We start from the raw sequence: 12,049 nt of genomic DNA, 5'->3' as shown, positions 1-12,049 counted from the left end.
TCCCCCCCAAACTCCAGCGCCCCAGGGGTTTTGCTCCCTGAGGCAGTCGGCCTGCTTCATCAACGCCTCCTCTTCCACCCCGCGGGTGGGGGTGGGGAGGGGGCTAGCGCAGGTCGCCACCACCCCCAGGACCTCCACCTGCAGACCAGGGTTTGCTGGGGCCTAGGGGAGGTCACGACTCCAGGACAGCCAGGTAAGGTCCGCGGAGCGCTGCGTCCCAGAACTTGCTCTTTCGGTTTTGGTTTCCTATGGAAATAACTGCCTCAGTAAGACTGAGCCTCTGGAGCAGACAGCCTCCCCCAGATATCCCCCCCCCTCCCCTGCCCCGGGCCCAGCCGGAGGAGCAGCCAGAGGAGGGCCCAGGAAACAGGGAACCCAGGCATGCCGGTGAAGAAGGGATTCTGATGGACAACTCACCCGCCCCAAAAAGCTCCAAGCCCGCACCGCGGGTTATTCGCGCCACCCTCACCCCCTCCACGCCGGGGGGCCCCTCCAGTGAGGCTCCTCCGCCGGGAGCACTGGTCCCTCACCTCAGCCCCTCCCCCGCCCAGGGCTGCGGGATCCCCATCCCCTCTCTCCCTCCTCCCCTTTGTCCCCTCCCCGCAGCCTGGGGGTGCGGCCCCCAATCTCCCCCCTCCCGTCCCCCTGTTCCCCCTGCCCCCCACCCCGCAGCCGGGGGCTGCAGGCCCCGCTCCCCCCTCCCGCCCTCCACCTCGCAGCCCAGGGGTGCACGCCCCCCATCTCCCCCTCCCTCCCTTCCTCCCTCACACCCCGCAGGCCGGGGAAGGGGGGGTGCGGCCTCTCCGTTGCCTCCTTCCTCCCACGTGTTGCGGCGCGGCCGGGAGCGGTGCTTGTTCCGCTCCCTGATTGTAAAAGGGTTTGACTTGCAGCTGACCCCAGGTCAGGACTTTCTCTCCACTAATCCCGCTCTCTCTAAACACAAAAACACTCTGCCTTCCCCTCGCATCCGTCACTGTAATCCCCCGCGGCTGACACCGCGGGGCCGGGAGCCCGGGCTGCACCGGGAGGGTCGCGGCGGGCGCCGGGCCGCGGGCTCCCAGTGGGTGTCGGAGTTCCCACCCCTTTCGCGCGAGCCGGAGCGATCGGCTGGGGGCGGGGGGTGGGCCGCGTCCGGGCGCCTGGCGACCCCGGCCCGCTCGGAGGCAGCGCCCGGGGAGCCGCGGGGCGACGAGGGCCCAGGGCGCGGGGCGGAGACGGTCGCGCCGAGGACAAAGGGAGGCCGAGCGCGCAGAGAGAGGGACGGAGCCGCAGGCGGGAGGGGCCGGAGGTGCGGGGGGAGAGGGGCGGGGGGAGACGCGGGACCCGCGAGCGGCTAGCCGGCGGGGAAGGGGTGCAAACGGGGCAGCGGGGCGCCCAGGCCGGGAAGCCGCCACGGCTGGGGCCTCACCGCCCCTCGGCCGGGAGAGGGCGAGGGCCAAGCCCGGGGGCCGCCCCCCCGCCCCCCCCCCACCCAGGAGACCCGGGCCGCGCGCCCTGCGCCCTGCGCCCTGCGCCCTGGATTCCCGGGGGCGCGCGGCTGGAGACCAAGGGCCGGCGGGGGCGAGGGATGGGCAGGCAGGGGTCAGGGCTCCGCGGCCCCAGCGGGGCCCTGCCGTCGGGCTGGGGGGCGGGGCCGGGCCGGGGCCGTTGCGCAGGCGGGGTGGGGGGGCGTGAGGGTGAGGGGTCCCAGCGTCCCTCGCCAGGCTCAGCGTCGTCCCGACCCTGCAGGCCGGGAGGCGGGGATCGGACCCACCTCCCCCGGCTGCTCGCCCAGGGGGCCTGCGCCCCCTCCCCTCTCCTCCCCTGCTGGCCGGGCCTTTCAATCCCGCCGAATAGTCGTGCCGGAGAAGGAGCTGCGCCAAGGCCAAGTCTGCTTTTCACTTGAAGTTTCCAAGGAATCAAACCTATTATTACATTCTGCCGCCGCCGTTTCTGGAGCCTCTGCCCCGCGGGCCCGGCTGCGGAAGCGCGGAGGGGGAGGGGGCCGGGGAGGCACGGAGAGGGGGCGGGCGGGCAGAGCGGGCCCGGTGGGCGGTGGGTGCCAGCGCCAGGCCGCTCTGGAGCGCGCCTTCCGGGGCCCGGGGTGCTCTCTCGAATTCGCCGGAATGTTCCGGAGATAGATCTGTGCATGGCCCAGTCTTTGTCGGGAAATGAAATGCGTGAATATGCGTGTTATTCTTCTCCCACATGCATGATTTTAATAGACCTATCAGTCACGCTACCCGACACATCTGCCTAGCAGGCACGCCGAGCCCGCGCCCGGCTCTACAATTAATTCACTTCACCTCGCTACTGGTGGGTTTCTTGGCCGGGCGCGGGGGCTGGTGTCAGTCTCAGCAACGACAACAAAAAGGGCCCGTTAGTTTAAGGGTGATGGTGAAGGACGAGAGGACCCCCCCCCCACCACGCACACACACACACCAGCAAACCGTGCCACCCTCTGCTTGGGCAGCCCGCGCGGCCCACCGCCGCTCTAGCCGGCCGGGCACGAAGTTCTGCAAACTTAGTCCAAGGCCCCCCAACGAGTCCTGTCCGCGGTCTCCACCCAGGTTTCTAATAAAATTGGAATAAGCGATAGAAATACCACCCTGTGATTTGGGCAGTGTTCCAGCCATCATATAGAAATCATCAAACACTTTCATTTTGTGAGTACGATGAGCAGGACCTTGACAAGACCGACCCACGGTTAGTGAGACCTTTCCAGGGCCCAGTGGATATTTTCTCCACCAATGCAAGTCAGAGAAACGCTGCGGGGGTGATAAGGTCTCTGTCCCCAAACGAAGGCTAGCCTCCGTCTGCTCCCCCATCCCGGCTTCTTTCCAAATGGAATCATTAACGAATTTCTATTTCCTTTTCTCTCTGTCGTTCCAATCAACAATACAAATTCACTGCATTTAAGGAATTCCTATTTTAAGATCATCCTGGGCTTTTAACAAAGTGGCTCCCAGCATCTGGCATTGAATTTCAGCTATGTATGAGGCACATGGTGGGGTGGGGGGTGGGGGGGAGCCAAACTATAAGCCCACCTTCCAGGAAACCAAGAATATCTCTGGCTGGAACTCCTGCATGCTGCTAAACTTTTTCTAGTTTGAAACACTCCCAGTGTGACCCACATTACTAGTAGTGTGATGTGCTAAGACTTGGATGCCCATAGCTGAGTCTAGATACAAACCTGAGGGCACACATATGTGAGCGTGGCCGCACATCTGTCTGCCAGTTTAGTAAATGCAGGGCGATGTTGAGATGAGGAGTTAGCAAAAGAACCCAGAGAGTCTATTTAACTGTACATTTCAGAGTCAATGTGGCCTGCTCCTTAAGCTGGGTGTGGTGAATTAACAGAGCATTACAGAATTTCCCAGGGCATCTCCCAGAGGAGACGGTGTGTGGCATTCATTCACTTATTCCCCGACTATTTCTGATGCTGATTCACTCAGCAATCCATATATATATCCAAATACTTTCAGGAACAACTGCTTCACAAAGGATCAGATTGCTGAAGCTTTAAAAAAAAAAAAAAAAAAGGAAAAAAAGAGGGGACTTTATTACCTCGTTAGAAAGAAGCAGTGGATATCATTCTTGAGATTTTTTGCAGTCACTTTAAAAAAATGCATGGTTTAAGCAGAATTATCAATGACTCCAAAAAATTACACATATCAATTGCCAGGTTAGCATTTTACTTAAAGTCATTCTCCAATGGAGGCTGAATGTGATTCTCATTAACCTAACATGGGCCCATTTTGGGATAGTCTATGCTCATTCCAGTACAAAAAAAAAAAAGAAAAAAGAAAAAAGAAAATGAACAGGAGGCTTAATAGGGCTGATGAAATCAACACATCTTGATGTAGACTAAAGGCTTTTTTTCCCCTCAAAATATAATTTCATCTTTATGTTGTGACTAATTTCAAAATGTATTTGCTACAGTATAACTTTTAAATGCAATATTTAATGCTGTCAGATTACTTGAAGACAAAAGTTTTACAGAAAACTTTAAATTCCAGAAAAAAACTGCAATGTACCCATAAACACCTAGAAAAAATATAATTAAAAAATTTAAAGCATCAAACACCCTCCGATCTCATCAGGAATAATAAACAGCAGTTTGTGTATCCCAGTTGACGCTGGGGATAGGGGGGTGGTCGAGTGTGTGCGTGGGGGGAGGCGGAGAGAGAGAAAATTCAAGATCACTTTGCCCTTTCCCAAGGAGAAAGAAGTCAGAGGGAGGGGCTGAAGAGGGATGCAGTACATTTTGGTTCAAAGAATGTTCCCTTGAGCCAGATTCTGATAAATTCCATTTGCAATGTTGTTAAATTGCAGGGGAACGGGGGCCTCGGCGACCCCGCGGCGGTCTTTGTCCCTGCTCCCTAGCCTGGTCCCTCCATCGGGGGCCTTCTCCTGCAGCCCGGGGCCGCTGGAGGACTCGGAGCCGCCAGCCGGCCCGCGGTCAGAAAAGACAACGCGCCACAGGGCCAGGCTGTAAAACGAGGGCCGGTGTTGTTGTTGTTGTTGTTTTAAATCCTGGTAATTATTTCTTGATCCGTATCAACACTATAAATGCTACAAAATAATCCATCGATTTAAACTTTCTTCCCTTGCACTGAAAGAAGCTCCGTGAAGATCGCACCGTCCCCCTGAGGATCCCTCACTTTTAGTTTATGCCGATCATTCCTCCTCCGTCAGATTTACCAATCGTATTTTGAGCTCACAAAACATGCATATAAAATTAGCACGTTCCAAATTATGGGGGAAAAGTGGGCTTTTTCTTTTCTCTCTTAAATTTATTGATTCAAAAGTCGATGCATTTTGTTTTGCTTTTTTTTTTTTTTTTTTTTTTAAGGAGAGGTCTTTTTTTTTTTTTCGGTTTTAGAAGAAAGACTTTTGGAAACTATGTACATAATCTGAAACCCCCTCCCCACACCGCAATGCCTAAAATAAAAATTTCACAATGCATTTACAAGAAAGAATACAAAACAAAACAAAACAAAAACAAAAACAAACAAACAAAAAAAGGAAATGCTCAGATACAGAAAGTTTTACAAAACCCAGAATATAACGCTGCCATCTGAAGGGAGCGGGGAGACCTCTTTGTATAAATTAACAAACCAACTCAGAAAGGCGGTAACAGCTACGAAAAACTCGTGTTTGGATCTGCCCTACTACATCGATAACGAATGAGACCGGCCTCGGCACCCGCGCAGGGCGGCCGAGCGCCTTCGGGAAGCGGTGCGGGATGGGCGAGGGCGCGCGGGCCGGGCTAGAAAAGTTGGAGTCGCCTCTCGCTGGGTCTGCTCTTTGTCCCCTCGAGCAAAGAAAACGCCTTCTCGTCCTCCGGGAATGATAAATACTGTACAAAACGTCTCAAGAAAACGCTGAAGTCAGTCCGCACCGCCGTGCGCCCGTGCGCCCGGAGGTCCCCAGGAGCTCCCGGGAGGGAGAGGCGGGGGCGGGGGCGTGCGCGTGCCGCCCGCGCCCCGCTCCGCGCAGGAGCGCCGAGGGGTCCGTGCCGGGGCCGGGCCGCGGTGTCCCCGCGTCCCTAGATGTGCGTCAGGGGCACCGTGCCGTTGACGCCCGCGCCCGCGCCCTGGTAGTGCTGCGGCAGCGAGTGCAGCCGGCTCTGCGCCGCCGCGGCCGCCGCGGCCGCCGGGTCTCCGGTCTCCCCGCCGGGCAAGTACATGCTGATCATCTCGCGCAGGTCCCCGGGGCACGGCGCCCGCGAGTGCGCGGGGGCAGGGGGGCTGCCGCTCGGCTCGGACTTGACGAGCGAGCCCAGCGCGCCCAGGGCGCCCGACGACGCGGCCGCCGCGGCCGCCGCGGCCGCCACTGCCGAGTTCTGGTGCGCGCCGCCCGCGGCGGCGGCGGCGGCGGCCGCGGCGCCGTAGGGGAGGCCGCCGTAGCCCGAGGGCGAGGCGCTCATGTAGCCCTGCGAGTTGGAGATGGGGCTGTACTGCAGCGCGCCCATGTCGTAGCGGTGCATGGGCTGCGGGTTGTGCGGGTGCGCGTGCGGGTGGTGCGGGTGCGGGTGCGCCGGGTGCGCGTGCGGGTGCGGGTGCGGGTGCGCGCCGCCCGCGCCCGGGTGCTGCCCGTAGGCCAGCTGCGCCTCCTGCATCATGGCCGCGGCCGCCGCCGCCGCCGCCACCGAGCCGGGGTAGGCGCCGTTGGCCCAGCCGTTGACGTGCGCGTAGCCGCCGCCCGCCGCGCCGCCCGGGCTCTCCAGGCGCTGGCCCACGGCCGCCGCGCCCACGCCCACGCCCACGCCCACGCCCATGGCCACGGCCGCGCCGCCGCCGCCCGCGCCCGCCGCCAGCAGCCCGCCGGCCAGCGAGTACTTGTCCTTCTTGAGCAGCGTCTTGGTCTTGCGGCGCGGCCGGTACTTGTAATCCGGGTGCTCCTTCATGTGCAGCGCGCGCAGCCGCTTGGCCTCGTCGATGAACGGCCGCTTCTCGGCCTCGGACATGACCTTCCACTCGGCGCCCAGGCGCTTGCTGATCTCCGAGTTGTGCATCTTGGGGTTCTCCTGGGCCATCTTGCGCCGCTGCCCGCGCGACCACACCATGAAGGCGTTCATGGGCCGCTTGACCCGGTCCTGGCTGGCCTTGGCGACCCCGCCGCCGCCGCCGCCGCCGCCGCCGCCCCCGCCGCCCCCGCCGCCCCCGCCGCCGCCGGCCCCGGCCGGGCCCGACAGGTTCGTGGGGGCCTGGGCGCCGCCAGGCGAGTGCAGGTCGGTCTCCATCATCATGCTGTACATCGGGGCGGCCCGCGGGTTCACCGGCACCGCGCGGGGAGGGCCCGGGGCATAGAAGAGTCGGCCGCGGGGTGGGGGGCGGACAGGGGCTCGGTCGAACGGAGCGGGACGTGGGGCGGGGGAGAGGTCCTACCGCGGAGAAGAACGGGGGGAGGCGGAGGCAACCACGGGACGAGAGGCGGCGGCACACGCCCTCGGCGCAGGTCCGGCTCGCAGGTGCAAAGTTTCTCCTCGCGCCCAAGCGCCCAAACCACTTGCCGAGGGGGGCGATGGCCGGGGTCGCCGTCGCCGCAGCCCGGTCGCCTCGGCGGAGCGGTGCAAACAGGTGCAGTCGTGCCCAAGTTGCGGCTCCACTTTTCGGGACGCGAGCGGGGCGCGGGGCCTGGCCCGGGGCTGCCCGCCTCCTCCTCGCCGGCCGCCGCCGCCGCCGCGCGCTGCCGCCTTCCTCCTGCACCGGGTCCTCAGCGGCCTCCAACTCCGGGCTGCAACTTCTAGCAGCGCGGCGCGCCGCGTGCGCTGGGCATGTGCCGGTCCCAGGTGCCGGGGGGTGGGGTGGGGGTGGGGTGGGGGTGGGGGTGGGGGAGCGAGGCGCCGAGGGGGCCCGCGGAGGGGGGCGGTGGGGGAGGGGGCAGGGGGCAGCGCTAGGAGCGCAGGCGCGCGGAGAGGGCCGGAGAGCGGGGCCGCCGAGCCCGGGCCTGGCTGCCCACTGCCTGCCCGAGGCCGTGCGCTCGGAGCGGAGGCGCACGCGGGGCCGGCGGCGCGCGGGGCCCAGCAGCCATACGCCGGGCCCGGGCTGCCATTAAATGAGCGCGCCGCGGCCAATGGGAGCCGGCGGCGGCGGTGATTTGCATGGCGCGCTGGCGAGTGACGTGGGGAGGGAGTAGATGCTCCGGGCGCGGGCGGCGGGGCGGGAGGAGGGGAGGAAGGAGGGGGTGCAGGGGCAGGAAGGAGGGGGAAGGAGGCTCGGGAGGGGGCACAGCCACGCTGCTTCCTGAGCGCGCGCGGCGGCGGCGGCGGCGGCGAACCCCAAGCTCGCCCTCCTCGCCTCTCCCGCCCGCGCGCTCCGAACGATTAAGGTTGGGTTTAAAAGCGGAGACGAAGAAAGAATCGTTCGGGGCGGGAGGCACAGCGACAGGAGGGGCGGGGGGTGGGGTGGGGATGCCACCGCGAGCCTTGTTTCGACGAGCGCGGTGGAGAGAGACCCAGCTCCTCTGCACCCCCGGCGGCCAGCTCGGCGCTCGCGGGGAGCGGGAAAGTTGGGGCCGTGGCGGTGACCTCTCCCCCAGCTGGGCCCGAGGCCTGGGAGGGACGGGTGCGCCCTCGGGAGCCGGGGGTGGGGGTGGGGGTGGGGGGGGGGCGGCGGGGGGCGTTTGAGATCCGCCACTCGAACGCCCCCCACGGGTCCTCCTGCGCGACCCTCCAGGGGCACCTGCTCCACCGCGCTAGGACCAAGTTCTCCAGTGCCCCCTCTCGTAGGATGGCCTTCCCAGCCCTGGCCGCGAGAATTCCCCTAAGGGAGGAGGAGGCATTTTCACCACACTTGGCTCCAGAGCTGCTAGGAGCATCAGCTCTCAACTTTTTTTTTTTTTTTTTTTTGAGGGTCTTTTAATGAGCCTGAGGGTTATAGGCGCGTACCCCGCCTCTCTCCTTGAGGTTTCTTTCTCCAAAGTAATTGCTAGGGGGCTCGGAAACAGCAGGATCTATCTGGAATCTAGTAGTGACTCAACAACAGTAGGAAAAGTTTGTTTGAATCGCAAAAGAACGATGGAGCCGGCGCTCTTCTGGAGCGAATCTTCCAGCAGCTGTTTACCTAAGACCTGAGAACCGTGTGAACGGAGCGGGGCCCACTGGACACGGGACGGGACAAGTGGAGCCTCACGACCAAGCGTTCCTACAGGACGCGAACCAAAGGCCTGGCTCTCGGGAGGAGGAAGGCCCCACTTGCGGTTACAGTTCCCAGACTTGAAAGTGTCTTCTTCCATATGGGGACCCACAATCTCCAAGCCCCCACCGTTGCGCTCACGCGACGGTGTCAGTCCGAATCATGAGTGGCCCAAAGCCTTCTTGCAGAGAATCCGTTGAGCCCAAGCCTCGGTCATGCGTACTCCACGCGGGCGTCAGTGTGCTCACCGTGGAGGCAGGTGCCGGCGGGTGGGTAAAGCCGAGCCTAACCTACGTGAACCCAGCGCCTCGTAGTCGAGGTAAACCTGTGAGGATGAGGATGACCCTGAGCGTACTAATACGGATGTTGAAGTATATTGGACTGTGAATACGTGACACCTTCCCTCCATCAAAAAAATTAATCAATCAATCAATCAATCTCAGGTTGTGACTGTCCTGACCCTACTACTGCTGCTGGTCCAGGGTGCAGGAATCCTTTCTCTCCTCTCAGTCACTATGATTGTTATTGTAGCCTTTTTTTTACTACTACTTCAAGGTTGTACAGTAAGGGGTGCAGCCGCAAATCCGTTTCTGCAGATTGAACTGCTTCCGTTTCAGGCCATTCAGCATTTCCTAGTGAACTCATCAGTGATACATAATTATATTAGAAAGGAAACGTCATTTTGTATTTAGTTTTTCACTAAATATCTAGGTTATAAACTTGCTTTTCAACTACCTTCTCATTTCATCAATCGAGTTTGTTAAATCTTTTGATTTGTTGTACGCACTACCTCCAAATATCAGTTACATTGTAAGTGAACAAAAAAAGAACAAGGATATTGTTTAAGAACGCTACAGACCCGTTTTTTTCTTTTGATAATTTAGGAGGCGATGGGTGTGCAGTGAGATCCAGTGTGTTATAGAAAGTCAGCAAGACTGAAATAAAGGAAATGGTTTACAAATTATAAACTATATTATCCACTTAGCAGTTGAAAGATTTCTTTTCCTCTGCTTTTCAATTTAGATTTTAAACTAAATAGCCTAAGACCCCCTGAAAATGCTTTGTGTGAGTCAGGCTTGGCACATTATTTTCCATATCAATGGAGCAATTTATTTTATAAACACCCTGCACTCCAGTTAGCATTGCAGGAATGCTTTATGCTTTTGGGAACTTGGATAGCCGACTTTGAAATGGTCTGGTTTCTTTCTACCATAGTCCTGAAAATTGTTTCCGAATACGATGTTACTCTTGTTTTCCAGAGCATCTAAATAGGAGGTAAATGGTTTAGCCTTGTGTGAGATCATGCTGGTGCTTAGCGTTCGGGGCACTCTCCGTAAGCCCTTTTTAGTGATGAGATGTTCCCTTGGCCCAAGCGGGTGCACTATGGGTGCCCATGTGCAGAAGCATTAAACCAGAGCCGCAGGTGTAACTTGTTGCCAAGCGATAGATGATTGGCAGCAGCTGCCTATGCCAGTTAGGCAGTGGCAGGGCCGTGAGTGCCAGACCTCTCAGTGCCTTCCATCCTGGCATGAAGATTGAGGAGTGCCATATCAAACTCCCGCCGCTAATGGCTTTTGGGAGCCTCTGCTTGCTCCTTCTGACCTGTCTCCCCAGTGACTCTTTAAAAGGAAACAGTCCAAAAACCAGTTTGAAAAACACTGCCTCTCTCCAGTTTCATTTCTCCCTCCCACCCCTCACCAGGTCGGCTGGGGCCTCCTTCAGATGGAGGGCTTTTCAAAGGTTGGGTGCTGGAGGATCTGAAGGCAGACTAGACTATTTCCCAGTAACGTCAGGGCCCAGACCCTGAGCGAAGGGTCACTTTGGTGTCGACTGACCAAATTTGCTCTTTTGGCTTCTCAGAGACTTCAGTGTAGCTCTTTGGGCAAAATGCCAAAGTGAAGATCAACTTGGAAATATGGATAAGTAAAGATACATTCTGTTCTTTTATTTGACTTGTGGATATGATCCTGAAAGAAAATTCAGACCCAAGCCTGGTCAGAGGAAATAATCTACACATATATGCTTGTGCATCCATACGTATGTGCACAAAGAGTATATGTACATGCATACGTGTGTACACAATGCAGAATATATATACATATATGCATATATAAACACGTGTTCATGCAGGATATAGCCATACGCATACACAGGTGTGTAGGTGTACATAACATACGCATATGCATGTGTGTGATGTATTTAGGCAGTTATACAAGAGCCCTTGACTTTCAAATAAACTGAGTTCGGGACTTCTAACACCAGTAACCTCTACTGCTTTTGTGGAGTAACTAAAACTTTTGGCTCTGGCTTTCCCCCTCTCCCCGTGGTTGTGCTCAGGACAAACCCGGGAAGCAAGGCGGGTCACTGTGCATACAGACCCCTGTAGACTGCCCCTAGCAATCTTTACATGAGAGCTACCTTGCAGGCACCTAGAGGTGATTTTCGCTACCAGCGCCCGCCTAGACCTCCAAGCAAGTGGAAAGATGGACAGGTCAGGAGTTGGGGGTGGGGCCGGGAGTCAGTGAAAGGTCACCGGAGGGAGGCCGCGCCGCCTGAGGACGCCTGTCTTCTGGGGCCTCGGCGCCGTCGGCCCGTCCTGGGCGCATCCGCCCGAAGGTGCGCGCAGACCACCGGCCGCTGCCCCCCACCGTCCGGTTCTTGCGGCTTCCCGGGCCTGTGGACAACCCAGGCCCCGCGTACGCGGCTCCGTGCACCCGGGCTCCGGAGTCGCCCCAAAAGGCTAAGACCAGAGTCTAGGGAGGCAAATCCTGAAGGAGGGAGGCGCCACTTCAAGGTCAGAGTGGGAGAGAGAGAAAAAGTGGTCGGAGGAGAGCAAGAGGGGAGGCGGAGAAGGCGGCGGAGAGGGCGAGCGCGGGCGAGGCGGCGGCGGAGGCCTTGGAGGTCGCCTCCGCCGACAGGAGGCGCAGACCCTGGAGAGGTGGGAGGGGCCGCGGCACCGGCCGGGGGCCCCTGGAGGGGGACAGCGCCGGAGGGCGGCGGAGGAGGCCGCGTCCCGTCCCCCCCCGCCCCCAGCCGGGAGCCGCGGGAGCGCGGGCCGCGATCGCCGTCTGCTGGCCGCCGCCGCCCTCGCCGCCTCGCCTCCCCGCGCCGCCCGCCTCTGGCCCCCGCTCCTGCCGCCTCGCCCGGGTCCCGGCTCCTGCAGCCTGGCGCCCGGCTTCGGGCTCGGCGAAGTCAGGGTGCGCTGGGGACAGGCCTGGGAGCTGTGCGGGCCCTCGTCCGTCCGGCGCCCCCCGCCCCCGCCCCTGCCCCTGCCCCTGCCCCTGCCCCTGCCAATTTGACCTGTTGTTCCCAAAAAAAGCCAACGGAGCCAAAGTAGCACAAAAGTTTCTTTGTTGATTTTTTTTTTTTTCCTTTTAAAGGGGAAAAAATAGTCCTGGAAGAGGGGAAAGAGGAAGGAGGAGAGCCCT

General features: G+C 59.8%; 1 protein-coding gene and 1 non-coding gene across 2 annotated transcripts in view; both read right to left on the bottom strand.

Moving 5' to 3' along the window:
- The window catches only part of LOC102155469, a 592,200-nt gene that overhangs the window by 37,699 nt on the left and 542,452 nt on the right, over window positions 1-12,049 (bottom strand). The window lies entirely within an intron of this gene.
- Window positions 5,531-7,124, bottom strand: SOX1 (SRY-box transcription factor 1). The gene has a single exon (XM_038570065.1). It carries the CDS (start codon window positions 6,740-6,742, stop codon window positions 5,531-5,533), a length of 1,212 nt encoding a protein of 403 aa, XP_038425993.1. The 5' UTR covers window positions 6,743-7,124.

The sequence above is a fragment of the Canis lupus genome, chromosome 22, assembly GCF_011100685.1.
Source record: "Canis lupus familiaris isolate Mischka breed German Shepherd chromosome 22, alternate assembly UU_Cfam_GSD_1.0, whole genome shotgun sequence".
NCBI lineage: Eukaryota > Metazoa > Chordata > Mammalia > Carnivora > Canidae > Canis > Canis lupus.
Note: the sequence above shows the minus strand (reverse complement) of the source record. Positions and strands in the feature narration are given on the sequence as shown.

Bases quoted from the DNA above. Each gene is read 5' to 3' on its own strand.
- SOX1 (XM_038570065.1), bottom strand. From the start codon at position 6,742: ATGTACAGCATGATGATGGAGACCGACCTGCACTCGCCTGGCGGCGCC.